Source organism: Quercus suber, unplaced genomic scaffold, assembly GCF_002906115.3.
Source record: "Quercus suber isolate HL8 unplaced genomic scaffold, Cork oak 2.0 scaffold_637, whole genome shotgun sequence".
Lineage (NCBI taxonomy): Eukaryota > Viridiplantae > Streptophyta > Magnoliopsida > Fagales > Fagaceae > Quercus > Quercus suber.
The window spans coordinates 1-20,059 of NW_027070079.1; the positions used below are offsets into that span (position 1 = coordinate 1).

General features: G+C 32.1%; 1 protein-coding gene across 1 annotated transcript; it reads right to left on the bottom strand.

Moving 5' to 3' along the window:
• Positions 1–11: 11 nt before the first annotated feature.
• On the bottom strand, positions 12–14,335 carry LOC112000649 (sodium/hydrogen exchanger 6; the record flags this gene model as incomplete). The annotated part of the gene is given in 22 exon segments (XM_065765560.1): positions 12–92; positions 203–300; positions 455–547; positions 7,655–7,764; positions 7,844–7,941; positions 8,054–8,073; positions 8,167–8,242; positions 8,329–8,426; positions 8,525–8,585; positions 8,680–8,727; positions 8,874–8,905; positions 9,049–9,077; positions 11,072–11,169; positions 11,255–11,274; positions 11,392–11,454; positions 12,836–12,947; positions 13,172–13,257; positions 13,395–13,419; positions 13,720–13,753; positions 13,756–13,778; positions 13,881–13,930; positions 14,048–14,335. Coding segments are annotated over 22 exon segments (1,547 nt in total), but the record flags the coding sequence as incomplete, so codon positions are not given.
• Positions 14,336–20,059: the final 5,724 nt, after the last annotated feature.

Below are 20,059 nucleotides of genomic sequence, written 5' to 3' on the forward strand. Positions count from 1 at the left end.
CCTTGCTCTTCTCATCTTCTTCTTCATCTCCATTGTTACTTGTAAAGAATGGGGTGAGATAGTTCCTATCTAATGCCGTGAACGATGCCGTGCTGACAAGAACAACAAGGGGGTAGGAGGGGTTGTTATATTAGTTTCTTAACATAAGAATTAAATAAAAGCTTTGTAATCACATATTCAAAGGCATTTTAACAGATATTACCTTTTATGGAACTCTTTAAGTTTCATCTTGATCTTGTTCCCTGATGATAATGCCTCATCATATGAGGGAGCAACGTAGCCATTGTTCTCTTCAAAACTCTTGGAGGGAGGTGGAAAACAAAGAATAAACATAGAAGTAAGAATTTAAAAAGTCACAAGTTCACTAATCATCACGCTGGTAGCAGCACAGTCATACTATCTGAAATTTTAGTACACAGAGCTGATAACTTAAGTTATTCTCTGCAAAACTTACTTCACCTAAGGAGCCATCATGGCCATCATGGCTATCACCTACAACGTGTAATGCTTCCAGCATGGTACCAGTTGAACCTCCAATCAACAACACCTGAAAAATAATTTAAAGCAATATAGATATATTGTGAGAACAAGATGTCTTATATGCAACTCACAACATAATTTTAACTCAAATACATCCTGATCCAGTAAACTGATGCAGCAAGAAAAGATGGGTTTAGTGGTATTTTTCAAATCTTATATTTGGGTTCTTTCATATGGGACCCACATGCAACATTGGATCAAGACAAGTCTCATATGAATTCTGTGTGGAATCCCATATTGTAGAAAACTGTGTAGATTATTGGGGTGGAAGCAGTTGTACAGTCAAAAGGGGGAAGATTGACATTACTAAAAAGTAACTTTCCAATTTACCAACTGATTTCGTCTCTTTGTTCACTATTCCCATGGTTGTAGCTAATAAATTGGAGAGTCACAGAGAAATTTTCTCAGCAGAGGCAGTGATAAATTTGAACTCCCTATTGTGAATATGAATGCTAGGTGCTTTCCTATTCTTAATGGAGGATTGGGAGTAGCAGTGAATCTGTGGATCATCTGTTGTAACCCTGTGACACAACATATTATGGAGTTTTACTTTCTCTGTTTGGGATACATTGGGTAATGCCTAAAACCATGTTTGATTCCTAAGTAGACGGAGGATTGGTTTTGTGAACACTTCACTGGTGTTTGGAATTTCAGCCCCTCATGCTATATGTGGAGAGTATGGTTAGAGGAACCATTGTACCTTTGAAGATGTGGGACTTTAGTTGCTTAATTAAAATTGCCTTCAGAAAGAACTTTGTTTGAAGGGGTTCATATAATGGGTCAAAGCAAGATCTATTTTGTTATTGATTTTATTGACTCTCTTTCCTTTTAATTCTTTAGGACTATCTCCTTAAGAAGGGCATGTTCCTTGTCTTCAATAAAACTTATAGCTTATTAAAGAAAAGTAGTCTAGGGTTAAAAGAGTTATGAATGAAATCAGTACACAAATCACAGCCATCCACTCTAAGGTTAAAAGGGTTTTTATTTTGAGTCATTAGTTTACCAGTCATGGGATTTTCAGGGGCTTCACTAAAATTTAAAAAAATTGGAAGGGTTCTCAAAGAACAATTTTCTTTTAAAAAAATGTTTTTCGTCCATGTTTTCAATTCTTAGTTTTCTGAAAACTATAATAACTAAAAATTCATATCTTTTGAAAGATGAAATTACAATTTACTTCCCTTAGTTTGACCCTATCACAATTTTAATCCACAAACCTCTAATTGCTACATTTGACACCTAAAGTTTCAACAACAACAACCAAAAAAAAAATTGTAGTTTTATCCAAAGTAGTGTTAACAATTTTATTTTAATCCAAACTTTAAGGGGTAAAATGTAGCAATTTAAAATTTTATGAAGCTAAATTGTGCTAAGGCAAAACCATAAGGGGGTAAGTTCTAATTGAAAGTTTGTCCACAAAATGCAATATTTGTTAATTTGGATAGAACATTAATGAGTTCATTTTAATTCAACTTTAAAGGTTCAAATGTAGCAATTGAAAATTTGTGAACTAGATTGTGATAGACCAAACCACAAAAGGGTAAATTATAATTTTCCCTTTATAAAAATTCCAAAATGGTGATAAAGAGTACATATATTTCTCATTAAAACATTTTTTAATTCCAAAAGCTTGTCACGCTTCAAACATTTGCTTCTCTCTCTCTTCTTTTTTAACTTTGGATTCTTTTACAATCAATATATATATATATAAGCAAAGACTTCATGTGAGAGCGTGTGAGGTTCTGCCATGTAGCGCTCTAATTTTGTATTTAGTCTTCTTTTACCTCTTTTCATTAAGTTTTTTTATCTGTTATCCAAAAGATCACATTAACTTATTTTTTACTATTTTCTCATTAATCTCTCATTAATTGTCTGAACTTACACCACACATTTCTCTCTTATTCATGTCTTTTAGCATAACCATTGTTTTAGTATTAAAAACAAAAGCAAAAAAAAAAAAAATTAAGGACTAATATAACTAACCAATACGGCACTATGGAGAAAGAGAGAGAGACACAAGAATGTTGTAGATTGTTAAATGAAACACATTATTTCACTATTTCCAAAATAAAAAATACTTGAAATTGACAAAGCATTTGTAAGAGAGAGAAATAGAGGAGTTTGAGGGGCCGCCACCATTGTCATGCTGACCTCTCACCACCATCAAGCTGCCGAAACCCCTACGGCTAATTTTTTTTTATTGCTTCTTACAATGAACTCATTACTAACAAAGTTTTATAACAATTATGCTATAATATATATACACACACATACAATATTCTCCAAAATCATCTTACATAAAACATTGCAATATTATCCATGCATCGCACAGGCAACTTACTAGTTGTTGAGTAATTTGGGATGTTGCGTTGATTTGTGGAGGCCTGGTTGTGAATTTTTAGCTGTTTAATGGTGGAGAGGGGATGTTTATTTCAGGTTAATGAATATCTGGAACGGTGTTCTAGAGGGGAAAAAAAGCAGCTTGGAAGAAAGTTTTTTTTCCATCAAAGGGAGGTGTACTTAACTCTTATAAATGGCACGTTTTCTAGTCTTCCCACTTACTTTGTTACATTAGCCAGTTAGAGTGGCAAATAAAATGGAAAAATTCCAATGTGATTTTTTTTGGGGTGATTTAGGTGAGGAGCAGAAATTTTATTCCTTTAATTGGAATGTGATTTGTAAGTCTATTCATTAGGTGACTTGACAATCAAGATTGGGGAGTGGCTTTGGAGGAATATGGGGGAACAGGATAGCTTATAGAGAAAGAACGTGAACTACAAATATGGAGTCTCAGTGGGCACTATTAGTTTATAGGGTGTGGTGGTGTTTTTGGGCTGTGGATAAGTAGCAATAATGGAGTTTGGGAGTTTTGGGTGGCGATGAAAATATGTGGCAGTACCTTGGTGATGTCTTTTAGGGTTGTTTGGGCTGTGGTGCCAGCAATAATATATCTTAAATTGTACATATATCACCACTGCATTGCTTGTTTTACTTTTTTTCTTTTTTAAAAAGTTTGATGCTGATGTGGAACATAACTGGCAACCCCCTTTGAACATTAATGAAGAAAGGGAAAACTCATTCTAGTGCTCAAGCATTAATTTTGGATGTTTCGGATGATGGAGAGCTTACTTGGGACCTTAGTTAGTCTTAAGTTAAATTGAATCTTATGAATAGATTAAACCAAAGACCCATAAGTGTTATTTTGTGTTTTGATTCCTTTTCCTATTTGGTTTAAAAGTGCATAAGGTTTTTTTTTCTTTGTTATTAGTAGTCCTAGTCTTTCTAGGAATAGGCTATTTAGAGTCCTAGTACTTCTAGGAAAGGATTTAAAAATAGCCCATATAAAGGCTTTATTGTAGCCAATAGCATTCACAGTGATATTGATTTTAGTGAAAGTCCAACAGCTAATTTTTAAGCTTTGACTAGTCCTATTCACTATTTTAATACCAAACAACCATAATATATATATATATATATATTCAAGATCCAATCTTCTTTTTACAAGAATGTACATAAACCCTATTCAATTGCTGTAGTAAGGTACCAGACAATGAAAGGATTTAATTGTTTAAGTTAAAATAAAGGTCAGCTTGCCTACCGTCAAAACAACAATTGCAGTGGTTGCAGTGAATATTGTCTGGCCATGTCCTTCTGGAAGATCATGAACTGATTGCAAAGCAAGGGCAAAAGCCATAGCTCCTCGAAGTCCTACTCATCCATAATTCATTATAAGTTGGCAATATCATATTAAGAAATTCAAGCAATTAGCACTTTCTACTCTTCTTACCGCTATACCAAAGTGCTTTTTGATGCTTTGCAGGTATCTGTCGATGTGCAGGTCGGACCAAATTGACCAGATATCCACAGGAAAAAACATTCACAGCCCTACATCAAAAGGACATATAAATTTCCATGCAATACAACTTAAATAATATAACAAAAATATGTTTAGAAATCAGTACACAAATCACAGCCATCCACTCTAAGGTTAAAAGGGTTTTTATTTTGAGTCATTAGTTTACCAGTCATGGGATTTTCAGGGGCTTCACTAAAATTTAAAAAAATTGGAAGGGTTCTCAAAGAACAATTTTCTTTTAAAAAAATGTTTTTCGTCCATGTTTTCAATTCTTAGTTTTCTGAAAACTATAATAACTAAAAATTCATATCTTTTGAAAGATGAAATTACAATTTACTTCCCTTAGTTTGACCCTATCACAATTTTAATCCACAAACCTCTAATTGCTACATTTGACACCTAAAGTTTCAACAAAAAAAAAAAAAAATTGTAGTTTTATCCAAAGTAGTGTTAACAATTTTATTTTAATCCAAACTTTAAGAGGTAAAATGTAGCAATTTAAAATTTTATGAAGCTAAATTGTGCTAAGGCAAAACCATAAGGGGGTAAGTTCTAATTGAAAGCTTGTCCACAAAATGCAATATTTGTTAATTTGGATAGAACATTAATGAGTTCATTTTAATTCAAACTTTAAAGGTTCAAATGTAGCAATTGAAAATTTGTGAACTAGATTGTGATAGACCAAACCACAAGAGGGTAAATTATAATTTTCCCTTTATAAAAACTCCAAAATGGTGATAAAGAGTACATATATTTCTCATTAAATAATTTTGTAATTCCAAAAGCTTGTCACGCTTCAAGCATTTGCTTCTCTCTCTCTTCTATTTTAACTTTGGATTCTTTTACAATCAATATATATATATATATATAAAAGCAAAGACTTTATGTGAGAGCGTGTGAGGTTCTGCCATGTAGCGCTCTAATTTTATATTTAGTCTTCTTTTACCTCTTTTCATTAAGTTTTTTTAACTGTTATCCAAAAGATCACATTAACTTATTTTTTACTATTATCTCATTAATCTCTCATTAATTGTCTGAACTTACACCACACATTTCTCTCTTATTCATGTCTTTTAGCATAACCATTGTTTTAGTATTAAAAACAAAAGCAACAAAAAAAAAAATTAAGGACTAATATAACTAACCAATAAGGCACTATGGAGAGAGAGAGAGACACAAGAATGTTGTAGATTGTTAAATGAAACACATTATTTCACTATTTCCAAAATAAAAAATACTTGAAATTGACAAAGCATTTGTAAGAGAGAGAAATAGAGGAGTTTGAGGGGCCGCCACCATTGTCATGCTGACCTCTCACCACTATCAAGCTGCCGAAACCCCTACGGGTAATTTTTTTTTATTGCTTCTTACAATGAACTCATTACTAACAAAGTTTTATAACAATTATGCTATAATATATATACACACACATACAATATTCTCCAAAATCATCTTACATAAAACATTACAATATTATTCATGCATCGCATAGGCGACTTACTAGTTGTTGAGTATTTTGGGATGTTGCGTTGATTTGTGGAGGCCTGGTTGTGAATTTTTAGCTGTTTAATGGTGGTGAGGGGATGTTTATTCAGGTTAATGAATATCTGGAACGGTGTTCTAGAGGGGAAAAAAAGCAGCTTGTAAGAAAGTTTTTTTTCCATCAAAGGGAGGTGTACTTAACTCTTATAAATGGCACGTTTTCTAGTCTTCCCACTTACTTTGTTACATTAGCCAGTTAGAGTGGCAAATAAAATGGAAAAATTCCAATGTGATTTTTTTTGGGGTGATTTAGGTGAGGAGCAGAAATTTTATTCGTTTAATTGGAATGTGATTTGTAAGTCTATTCATTAGGTGACTTGACAATCAAGATTGGGGAGTGGCTTTGGAGGAATATGGGGGAACAGGATAGCTTATAGAGAAAGAACGTGAACTACAAATATGGAGTCTCAATGGGCACTATTATGGCCTGTTTGGAAGTTTAGAGAGGGAGGAGAGTAGAGGGGAGTAGAGGAGAGGAGAGTAGTGGGGAGGGGAGTAGAGGAGAATAGTTCCCCTCCACCTTGTTTGGATGTTTTTAAAATTAGTAAAGGGGAAGGGAGTAATTAGCCCTTCCCCTTGTTTAGATGTTTTAAAAATTATGATGGAAAGAAGAGGAAATAATTAAAATAGACAAATTTACCCCTATTTGAAAATGGACTTGCAACGTCGGTTTATGATTAATTTTTTAGAAAGGGTAAATTAGGGAATTTACTTAGACAATAATTTATCTACTCTACTCTCCCTCCAAATCTCTCCAATTTGGGGGAATTAAAAATGAGGAGTTAGAGGGAGTTGAAACCCCTCCAAACCCTTCCAAACCCGTCCCCCTCCTTCCTTAAAAAACTTCCAAACAAGGTAATTGGATTACTCTCCCTCCCTCTACTCTACTCCCCCTCCTTTTTTAAACATCCAAACATGCCATTAGTTTATAGGGTGTGGTGGTGTTTTTGGGCTGTGGATAAGTAGCAATAATGGGGTTTGGGAGTTTTGGGTGGCAATGAAAATATGTGGCAGTACCTTGGTGATGTCTTTTAGGGTTGTTTGGGCTGTGGTGGCCAGCAATAATATATCTTAAATTGTACATATATCACCACTGCATTGCTTGTTTTTCTTTTTTTCTTTTTTAAAAAAGTTTGATGCTGATATGGAACATAACTGGCAACCCCCTTTGAACATTAATGGAGAAAGGGAAAACTCATTCTAGTGCTCAAGCATTAATTTTGGATGTTTCAGATGATGAAGAGCTTACTTGGGACCTTAGTTAGTCCTAAGTTAAATTGAATCTTATGAATAGGTTAAACCAAAGACCCATAAGTGTTATTTTGTGTTTTGATTCCTTTTCCTATTTGGTTTAAAAGTGAATAAGGTTTTTTTTTTCTTTGTTATTAGTAGTCCTAGTCTTTCTAGGAATAAGCTATTTAGAGTCCTAGTACTTCTAGGAAAGGATTTAAAAATAGCCCATATAAAGGCTTTATTGTAGCCAATAGCATTCACAGTGATATTGATTTTAGTGAAATTCCAACAGCTAATTCTTAAGCTTTGACTAGTTCTATTCACTATTTTAATACCAAACAACCATAATATATATATATATATATATTCAAGATCCAATCTTCTTTTTACCCGAATGTACATAAACCCTATTCAATTGCCATAGTAAGGTACCAGACAATGAAAGGATTTAATTGTTTAAGTTAAAATAAAGGTCAGCTTGCCTACCGTCAAAACAACAATTGCAGTGGTTGCAGTGAATATTGTCTGGCCATGTCCTTCTGGAAGATCATGAACTGATTGCAGAGCAAGGGCAAAAGCCATAGCTCCTCGAAGTCCTACTCATCCATAATTCATTAAAAGTTGGCAATATCATATTAAGAAATTCAAGCAATTAGCACTTTCTACTCTTCTTACCGCTATACCAAAGTGCTTTTTGATGCTTTGCAGGTATCTGTCGATGTGCAGGTCGGACCAAATTGACCAGATATCCACAGGAAAAAACATTCACAGCCCTACATCAAAAGGACATATAAATTTCCATGCAATACAACTTAAATAATATAACAAAAATATGTTTATTTCAAGATCAAAAGGTTTTCATATTTAAAAATACAGCATGCTTACCTGGCAACTACAATAAATAACTGGGATAATAGCAAGTTAAGGAGCAATGGCAACTTTCACTTAATGAAATTATCAGTAAACTATCATTTTTCTGACAAATGATGCAAGGATACAATTGAGAAAAAAATGAATCCAACATGTGACCAACTATGCTGTTCCATGGCAATATCAAAGCCCATATATATAAATCTGCAAATTGAAAAAAAAGTCAATATCATGTAGACATAAAAGTTCAATCACTTGATTTAAAATACGTATAATGAAAAGCTCCTTACACAAATGTCTCTGCTAATGATGAAAGCAAATGAAAAAACGCTTGCGCAAATTGTTGAGACTTTTCTGACAAATTTGAATATGTGTAATGCTTCATGACCTAAAACAGAAAAGCAATACATCACATAGCTTCAACATGTCGCAGGTTGTTATAAAATAGTTGGTTGTGCTACAGCAAAACAATATACATCCACTTACAATTCCTGTGAACAATATCGATACAATACCAGACAGTCCAACACCTTCTGCAAGCATGTACCTAGAGAGATTGAAGTTTTAAATTAGATTGTACAATTAAGTTCAGAACAGAAAGTATGAACAATTCTCAAAATAATGGCAAAAAGATTTCTTACGAGAAATATGGAAATAGCACAAAGAGACAGCACTCCAAGTTTTGAAGACTGAACAGAAAATAAGACAAGTAAAATGTGAATCAAACATTTTCATATATATCAGGAGATATTTATATGCTGGACTCACTTGTTAATATATATATATATATATATAATTTTATTAGAAATAAAAGGAGAATGACACATAAACTCACTTGTCAATATCCAATCCTGCATACTTGAAAAGGTTCTGATAATTAAGGTCTCACAATATATTACTTAAAAAAAAAAAAAAAAAAAAAAAAAAGGTCTCACAATTTTGTAACAACTACATGTCTACTAAGAGTAAAATGATAGACAGCATATGGAAAATTTTGTCAAAAAGGATATCAAAGCAGAAATAAATCCAACTCCAACACCTGCAGAGCCATATGAAATGCACCTGTTAGCAATCTTTAAAAAAAATGCAGCTAGTGAGAAAATGAGAAAATAAGAAAAATGAAGTTTTTAAAGAGCAAGCAATTAAATCAATTGAAACTTCATGTCATTCTTGAGTAGCTCTCTTTCTCTCTCCCTCCCCCCCCCCCCCCACCTTTTACATGTGCATTGTGCAAGTGCCCCCCCCCCCCCCCCCTTTTTACATGTGCATTGTGCAAGTATAAAAGGTGAGCGTCCTCAGTATTTCAGAATTTAGTACTGGCTACAAGATACATTGAGAATGTTTTTTTGATAAGTCATAACATAAGGGGAAATATGTTATCACCTGAGTTAGAATTCCCAAATCTTTTTTCTTTTTCTTTTTTGATAAGTGAGAATTCCCCAAAAAAAAAAAAAAAAAATCTTATACTCATTTTAGTAAGCATTTTAAAATTTTCATTGCTTTGACTATGATGATGTATGGAGAAACATGTTCTCGACCAGAATTCACAATTTAGTTGTGATTCCAATTTCAAAGACATTGAGAAAATATTTTCCAGAAAATCTATTCTTACAATTATGAAACTCACACAAGATTTAGAGAAATAGCCTATTCTTTTATTTTATTTTTTAAAATTAAGATGACAAGGAAATGTTGATACAGCATGCCCACAATCACTTATTAAAAAAGTAAATAAATTTTGAATGTGCAGAACTCATGTACAGGGGAAACATAACGAATGAATGAGCTTATATAGAAGTAAAAATGGTAAATAGATCTATCAAAAGACCAAAATGACTACCAGGGACACTTTTCAGACCAAAATTGTTGGACCCATATGCCTAGTTTTGGGCTACCATGAAGCATACTTAGTAACTGACCAGCCTATAACTGCTCTACAGCAAGAATTCCCCTGCTCACCAAAAAATCAAGCCCATCAAGTTGGGAGTGGGAACTCAACTAACAATCCATCAGCAAAGGCATCTGCACACTTGATGAGGAAGAAGAAAACAGGGAGTTGTAAAATATTTTAAAAAAAATATCCAGGCAACCATCCCATCAAACTCTAACCAAAACATAGTGTCCCATTCATTAAAACTTTAAAGACTATCAGGCTCTTCTCTATTGCAATTGGATTGGCTCCCACAACCTTAATGAGAAAAAATTGACTACCATAAACCCCAAAATATAATAATATCTTAGAAATTATAGAGTACCCTAATCAAGTTTCATTGTGGACATAACTTCAATAGGGAAAAAAAAAAATTGGAAACCCAACATGTCTTATAACTTAATGTTCTGGCACTGCCCATAAGAAAGTGCTGTCACCAAAGACAAACTGATTCAGACTCAACGCAATACTACCATTCAAAATTGTATGACGTATCTCCATCAGGTGTCGAACATGGGCCTAGATGATAGAACTTGAAATTGCCACAATTGAGATAAACAAAATAAAAGGTCCATATAATTTTCAAGGCTGCACCACCTGTATCACCAAATTCAATGGCTCCCTAGGTTCACTTGATAAAAATTTTGAAACAAATATTATTACTGATGCATGACGCATACTCTGGTGCAATGCTCAAGAAGCTTGTGTGATTGTCATTGTCTAAGAAATCTAGGTCTAACATCTTGGTCCTCCACTCTTCCTTTTCCTATCTCTTAATCCACTTGTCTTCTTTAGTTTTTCTTTCTCATTATTTGACCCTTTCTAGTCTTCTTTTAACCTAAATTTTCATATAATGCAGAATTTCAATCAATCCTCCTTCAAATTTAATCATAGCAGCTGCATGCTTCAGTTCTGGTATAAAACTACAATAAGATTTTATTTTCCAATCCAACAGAAACGTTAACATATGAAACTACCAAGTTAGTAAAAATCATCAAAAAAAATTCAATGCATGCACTCCACATGCATCTTCAAACAAATGCCAAAGAGATAATGATATTTCTTTTAAATCTATAATATTGTATGACAGAGCAAATCTTGACCTGCAGACAGTGAGCCAACAAAGGTCTCAAGAAATTTGACAATCACCATGAAGAAGTTTTCTCCAGAGGAGGCATGACTTCTGTACAGTGACATTGTCCTGCAAAGCAAAACACTGGTTCACTTAGAACAGAACTCCAGTAATATTCTAATTGCTGCAGAAGAGTGTAATTCACTTTACGTACCTGTACAAAGAAATTGCCATCTACCAATGGTGCAACATACAAAAAAAAAAGTCACCCAGTAAACATGATTTGTCTTTAACCAGGACATGTACTCTACAAGAATATGGGATATCGATGACATAATGGCAAAAACTTACTGCATCATTCAAAACAGATTCTCCAAATACCAGGGCATATAGGTTCGTGTCTGTGCCAAGTTCCTGCATAAAGCCATCACAAATATATATATATATATATATATATTACCACAAAAACAACAAAAAACAAGCCTTAGTCCCAAAATTTTGAGGTCAGCTACGGATCTTCAATAGATTAATCAGGGTTTGCCACATGTATTCTTTTCGACCATTCTATTCTATCTAAAGTCACACTCTCCATTGCCCCCTTAATTGACATGTACTTTTTTATTACTTATACTAATATTCTTCCTCTACCTTTTTCATTCCCATGACTTGAATTAATTCAATCTTTCTCAATAGTGCATTAATTACTAGCCGAAAATCCCAAGCAACTTTTCTCGTCTTTCATCAATGAGAGACACTCTTATCTTTAAGCAAAGTTACTCATTTTAATCCTGTATTTCCCTGATTTTACTGAATCCTAAAGAGAATAAAAATTATAGTCAATGATATCACAATGAAGAAGTCAATGATCAGTTGTCTCCCCATTTTTCCTGCACAAATAACACCAATCTACACAATTAATTAAACTTACTAAATATTCTTCATTTTCACATTAGAATCCTTAGTTCTAGCAGGAAAATATCTCCAGCCACTTTAAAAGCATTTGAGCATGAGATTGCCTTCTTTTTCTAGGTGCAGTTACAAAGGAAACTTTGGTGAGGTTGCCTAGATTTTTATCTTCTTAATCTTATAACCAATTTGCTGCTTAAAGGACTAGAGCAGATAACATGTGTGTGTGTGTATATATATTAAATTCCTGCAATTCAATCCTAACAGTCAAACTAAGCCCAAATCCATTTCTCCAATTAGTAGAACCTGAACTTCCATAAATAACCCATTTCTGCAATCAAGTACAGATCTCAGCCACAGGGAAGCATCAAAATACCTTGGTTTTATCTTTGCTACTCATGCAATTAAACCAAATAATTTCATCACCTTACAACCTTGAACCTTAAACCTAGCCACTCCCTAACTCTATTCACATCAAATCATACCCAAATAAACCCTAATATAGTGCATATAATTGAAGGCCCTGCATCAATTGATTACTATGGTCCTCCACACATAATATTGATGCCATCTCAACAGAGTAAAGCTAAGGTAAGTTAAAAGCTGTTTGGGATAAAAGTTGTTTTTTGTTAAACGACAAAAATGAATTTTTTTTTTTTTTTTCATGGCTTCAAAGTTACATACCCCATTTACATTAGAATACCTATCACCTACCAGATACTTCAGAAATTGTAGAATGCTTGTGTCAAAAACTCATGACATAAGCAGAGAGGTACAAGGTTAAAGGAAAACCAGTTGGGCAATTTGGTTTCACCAAACCGTATACAATGTATTACAATAGATACGTGTTTAATGGATTATATGATACAGAAGCAGAGCATGAAATCACCTGAAAGATGGACAAAACAGTGACCGGATCTGTTGCTGATATAAGAGCACCAAACATCAGACACTCAACAAATGGAAGTCTGTACATGAGGTACGTAAGACCACCAAGGTATCTGCAACAAACCCCCCAATAAAAAAGTAAAAGTGAGGAAGATGGAAACTCTAATATCATGAAAGCATGATTTCTATTTTTTATTTTTGATAATTCAGTAGTTACAACAAGTGGGGAGGGGAAATTTGAATCCCAGTTTTCCTCATAAAGGAGACCATGCAGCGCCACTGAGCTACAAGGCTCTTAGCATGAAAGCATGCTTATAGGGAGCCAATAAAAACTTACACTAGAACACCAGTAACCACTGAAGCTATAAATGTGCCAAGGATAGCAAATGTCACGATGGCTCCAAAGTTTGAAAAGAATGGTTTCTGCAAAAGGCACAATGATAGTGTACATCACATTCGAAGTACATTAGTTGCAACTAATCCAAATTGTAAAGCAAAACACGTGTGCGCGCACACGAGTGAGTGCACACACATCCAAGTTAAAGGTAACGATTACATACAGGAGAGAGACTGAACCCCGACTGAGTAAGAACACAAGTGTCAAGGAAAATCATATGTAGAAGCCAATTAAAAAAAAAAAAAAAAAAAAAACACAGCCTTAAATATATTTTTAGTCAGCAATTTTGGTCCCTGAAGTTTAAAGCTATCATTTTTAGTCCCATAGATGACGTGACCAAACTAAAAACTGACACGCCATCACTCCATATCGACAAAAGGCAATCACTTTAAGCTTTTTAGGGACTAAAAGCAATAATGTTAAACTGGACTAAAATCGCTCACGATCTTTTGACCATAAACATAAATATTAAAGTCATAAAAGGATATAATATGATGGGAGGTAACAGGAATAGGAAGAAAATTCTTCATGAAAATTGAACCAAGACCTGCAGAAATGAACCCAAAAAGATTATTAACCAAACAACTCTAACTCCTTTTTTTTTTTGTGGGGGGGGGGGTGGTGTGGGACAATGTACTAACTGACTAACCTGATGCTAGTTTCTGTGTTAGATATATTAGCAAGACCACCCACAATTAAACTGACCAAAATGGAAACAAAGATAGTAAATTTTGGGGGTTTTCTCTTTTTTCTTTTTCTTTTTTTCAAATTGCATTGAATGAAGCAAAATTTAAAAATACATATATACATATACATACCTATGAGAAGAGAGGCACTGGCTTCAGGAAGATAATAGAATTTGTGACGACGAAGGACATGGCCGAGGACGAAGGAGAGAACAAGCATCATGATCTGTAGAAGTATGCCCACTCCCGCCGCTTGCTGCTCCTTTCCAGGGCTGCTGCCGCCGTGCGCATCCGCCGGTGATATTTCATCTGATATCCCCATTTTGTTCTCTCTCTCTCTCTCTCTCTCTCCTCTAGAGAGTGCCGATTGGAAATGATGCCCTTCAAATTCTCTCTGTTTTTTTTTTTTTTTTTTGGGTCAATGGTTTTGTTATTTACGGACTTTTTTTTGGGCTAATTTGATATGTAAATAAATTTCCAGCCTTTTTTTTTTAAATTAATACCTAAATGTTTGATTTGTTATGATGAGAATTTAGTTAAAGTTTTTGTAAAGTAATGTAATTTTTGACTTTTTTGGGATGTTGTTGGTCAGAAATCGAGAAGGAAGACTTATTCCAAAAAAAAAAAAAAAAAAAAAATGGAGAAGGAAGACTCACAAGTCACAAGACAACACACGATTCATGCTTTTTATGACTTGTTCTTTTTACTATTTTATTCGGCTTTACAACTTTACCTTTGTTTACGTTTATTTCTAAGGTGAATTAAATTAACCTAAATTTGTCTTAGTTGTAGATTCTCCTGGATTACGGGAGCGTTCTTCATTAATAGCAAACGAAAAAATTTTGGCAGAAAAATGAAGGTTTTTTTTTTTTTTTTTAAAGAAATAAACACACATAAATGAGAGAGAAAGAAATTCTAACAAAAAAAATGAATGAATGAAGAATACGTGATTGTTTATTTGAAATTTTATATATATATATATATAAAAATAATTTATTTGAAAAAATTTTGGCAAAAAATGAAGGATACTTTTATTTTTTAGAAAAAACAAATTCACACGTACAAGGAAAAGAGGAATAGGTTCTAATAAAAAATGATTTATGGAGAATACTTGATTGTTTTTTGAACTTTTATATACGATAATTCATCAACATATTTCAATATATTCATTTATTTACATTAGTGTTAAAGATTTTGTTTTTTTTTTTAGGCGACTTCACTTAACAATAAAATTACCCACCAAATCATCCCAAAAAAAAAAAAAAAAAAAACAACAACAACAACAACAACTTATCCAAACAAAGAATAATTTAACATATAACTCGATAAATAAATACTAATTAAATTCATTTTAATTTTATTAGAAAATCATATACAAGGCATAAAAAAAAAAATTTAGTTTTAATTTACTAAGACGATATAGTGGATTCCAATTGGCTGTAAGGTTTCTGATTATTGAATAAGAGATTTGGAATTTAATCTCCGCCTATACCAAAAACTGATTGATGTCTTAATCGAATAATAAAAGAGCTATCATTAGTAGTAAACCCTATAGTTTGAAACTCTCAAAACTTTTCAATTTTGCTCTTCATGTTAACTATTGAGTTACTACATTATACTTTAATTGGAATAACCTCACACTTCTTTTAAGTAGTGTTTAGTTCGAGAATCTATATTACCTCTGCCATTTAAAATTCTAAAAATGTGATGCTTGAATATAACTATTCCTAAGTTTAATTTGACTAGGAATCTATTAAGATTTTAAGGTATATGAGAATCCTATTTTTGGTTTATTTCTAAAAATATTATAGGAATTGTTTATTACACCCAATATATCATTAGATTTATAAAGACACTTTTACAAATATTCTTTTCTAGATCTTTAATTCTATGTATTTGTTATATTTTTAACGATTAAAGTGATAAGGTGAGTAATGACTGCATAATAGAGCTAATCTTAGGTGAGATAAATAACAATTTTAAACCACAAAACAAAATGAATTTAGTCTTAACCTCAGGGCGGGTATTCTTCATTTACAAAGACAAGAATGTGAATACCTATCTTTTGAAACAAGAATCAACGTTCCTACAAAACTGGGATTGAGTGGGAATCTCGATGCCCACAAACATGTGAATTCTTTTGTGTGATTTACAATCAAATATCATATCATATTCAAGGACTGAGCTAAAACTTTGAGTTAGGGGCAACTTTATCATTGACCATGTGTGGTGGTTTAAACTTTTGATTTTGCTACTACTTAGCTGCTGAGATTTTTTTTTTTTTTTTTTGTGGGTAAGAACAAAATTATTTTTGTTTAGAATTTTTTAAAGGCCAAGGTTATTTATTTTGGATAAAATTGATTAATTGAGTTTAATTTGTTTTAGTTTTACTATTGGTAATTTTTATTGTTGAGGTATTAAATTTTTTTATGGTCACTAAAATGAGAAAATTGCTAGAGCTATAAGCTTTTTTTTATAAATTATTGATATGATAAGTGCTACTGGTAAGTAAAACAATGATGTGAGTAGTGGGCTCATTATGCGAACCAATAAGAATTTGCTATAAAAATAGTTTATAAAAATGTTGTAAAAAATTTATAAACTTAAACCCCACGTAACCCACATTTTTGTTTTTGTATTTGTATTTGTTTTTTTTTTTTTTGTTTTTTCCCCTCAAGTTGCATCTTAGTAAATTAATATTTTATTAGAATATTAAACTACAAAGCTCTTGACTAAGTGATAAGATTTAACAATAATTTAATTTAGATAAAGTTTTATCATCTAAGTTTTAGAAATTTAAATTCTACTCTAACTAAAAGTTTATTATCAAAATTTTCAGAACTTATAGTTGTTGTTGTTTTTGTTATTTTTTTTTTTATTTTTTTTTTGTTTTCAAAATGCAACTTACGCTTATGTTTTGATCTAATAAATTCATCTAACCATTGTCTTTGCTTCTGAATTTGCGTAAAGGATATTATGCTAAAGGAAATTTACTATAAAGAAGCAAAACAATTGACACTCATTTAAGTTCTTGGTTCTCTTGTATATGTTTTTTTTTTTTCTTTTTTCTTTTTATTCTCAAATTTTGAACCCTTTTGTGTATGCTTTGATTTTCAGTTTTGGTTATTGTATTTAATTTGTGAGTGTGTTGATTTTTTTCAATTAGATTATCACTAGGAAAAAATTGGTATTAAGGAATTATTTTGTTTATTATTATTTGTGTTGGCTAAGATATAGATTAAACATAACCTAAGTAGGAATGATCAAACTCATTCCGCATCTCATATTAAGATGTTAACACAAAGCACAAATAATTTTAAAATATAAAAATAGATAAATACTAATAAAAATAGATAAATACTGATAAAGCCTAAACTCTAAACAATTAGAACTTAAAATAATTTAATTATTTTATAATTTATTATTACTATTTATTTAATAATTTAGTTTTAATTATTTTAAACTTTTCAAGCTTACATATGAATCTTCATCAAGTCGTGCATCGCACTAGTACATTAGAATATTAGGAAATTTTTCAAAGTTCCTAGGAATTAAAGAATTAGCTTATACCAAATGATAAAAAATTAACCATTTATTTGTGCTAGGATTCATTTCTGATTTGTGATATGAAAACTGACTCAAGGCTGATGTAGGTTTAAATGGTTGAAAAGGACTTGGTCTAAACTTGAACTTAAGTCGGGTTTGGGCTTAAGAACTCTTAAAAAACTTGATCTCTTGCAATCGTGTTGATCCAAAATGAGTCAAATGTTTCTATCCACACTGAGTCAAAGATGAAGGAATTGCAATGGTCACTAGATGTCAAAGAGTGAGTGATTTTAATTTTTAACATCTTAAATCAATAGTTTATATATAAGAACCGAGTTTTCTCAACAACAAAAAAAAAAAAAAATCTATATATATATATATATATAAGAACCGAGAAATTAAAGAAGATGTTATATGAAATACATTTTTAAGGATATTCATGTGATGTTTAGGGTAATGATTGAACCCGACGCCCATAAATGCAAATGAGGAAGTAGAAAACTATGGCTGGAGGAGCATTATCCTTCCTTTCCTTTCCAAGGAATCTGTGAATGATGTTTTCCATTTGCAAAAATAAGTAGTAGTTAATTTCTTCGACATTGGCTGTATCAAATCAATCACTCACTAATTCTCCAGGCCATAGAAAGTAAAGAGCCTTGTGCTCTGTTTGTTTCAATGAAAAATATTATATAAAGATAGTTTTTTTTTTTTTTTTTTTGTATTTTTCAGTGTTTGATGTTTAATAGCATAAAAAAAGAGTTAGAGGAAAATTATCTTTGATCAATAGAAATTAAAAGTATGGTTTATATTTAAAGATTGTTTTCCACTAAATTTTTTTGAAAAGCAACTCTATCTCAATGCAAGTTAAATAAGTGAAGTTATGAGGGTTTTTTTTTTTTTTTTTTTTTTAATTCACTTAAAGTTACTACTAAATATAAGAAAATGAGATAATTTTATAAAAAAAAAAAATTTTTGAAAAATAACTCATTTTTTAGAAAACATTATCGTTGAAATAAACAGAACAAGACATTTTTAAAAAACCTATAATATAACAACCTGGTAACCTATGTAATGATGGAAAATTTTAACAAAATATTTTTTCTTGCTTTATTTTTTGTTTTAAATATATTTCTATAATTACAGTAGTTATTAATAAATTATTATGATCATATTTGTATATAGAACTATCATTTTTAGTATTTATATAATGTGGCAGTATTCTAATAGTGGGTTTAAATATGGAATAAAATCTAAATCCCATGAAATTGTATATAGTAGCATATATAATAATGATGTGTAAATTTGTGAGATCTCAAAAACTAAAATGTGCTAATAGCCCCACCTATTCAAAGGTAGTTTTGGCATGGTTCTCCTCTCCTATATATTTACCTACTCTTTTTTATAAAAACAAAAACACAAAATTTATGGTTCTCGTGCTAATGGGTGTTGATATTGTAGGGATGGTCATTTGGGATACAACTGCTTGGAAGTTTGACAAGATGGTGGTATGTTTGTTTTTCTTTTGCTTCTTCCACTTTTGATTACAAGATACTAGTGATGTAATCCCTTTAGAATACAGTGGCAATTTACATTGAATGACTTTGCAATTAATTTGGCCGCATCAATGAGAATAGAATAGCCTTGAATTCCACCTTATTAAACTCATAGGGAAGTACAAATTAATGTATAGAATCAACACAATATATATTATCTTGACATATGAACCATAGGAAGTACCATGGTATTCACATTTTCCGCTTCAATTAAGTAGTTTATATTTACGCACCATTGAGAGCTAATCAGTAACACATTTATCACAGTCAACTGTTACATCATGTGCACCCTCTAAGATTTTACCTTCTTGCGGAATCTTGTGTTCATCAAGTATAGTGGAGTCTTGTTCAGGCTCTAAAGTATATTACTTCTTTGCAATTGTCAACATCAGGCTTTGGAGGTACTTAATGTTCCCCAACAACCAAAATCTCATTACCAATATTGTCTTCTATTATGTGGGAAGTAGGAATCTCATTGTGAAATGAGGCCTTCAATGTATTAACTATTAAGGTAGGTATATGGATCTAATCAAACTCTTCTTGGAACCTGACAGAATGGTCTTGAGTCGCCTTCATTAGTTCAGGAATGAGTTAAGGAAAAGAAATTGTACAAGCATTCATCCTAGTGTGCAATTGGTTGTCTACTCCATTGCCTCATATTATCTTTTTGATCTTGGAATTGACCATACTGAGATTGGGCTGGATAACTCTGTTGAAAACATTGTGATGCATGTATATATTTTCCTAAGGTTGGCTTTCATTTTTTCCCATGTATAATTGCAAGAAGTGAAAGTACCAATAATCATTCCAGAACTCCAAAACTTTTTCAGCAATTCGCATTCTAGCAATAGTCAATGGGTTTGGCTCTTAGAACCGTAAAAATAGGTGGCCCCCAAATAGTACCTTGATTTTCTAAAGTAATAAACCATAATAGAAAATTGTGTCAAGAATCTGGATTGTTGACTAGGTTGACTAACTGATTGAGCATGAGTCTGAACAATTTGGGCTAGAGCTTGCTGTTCATGAGGTCACATCACTAAAGA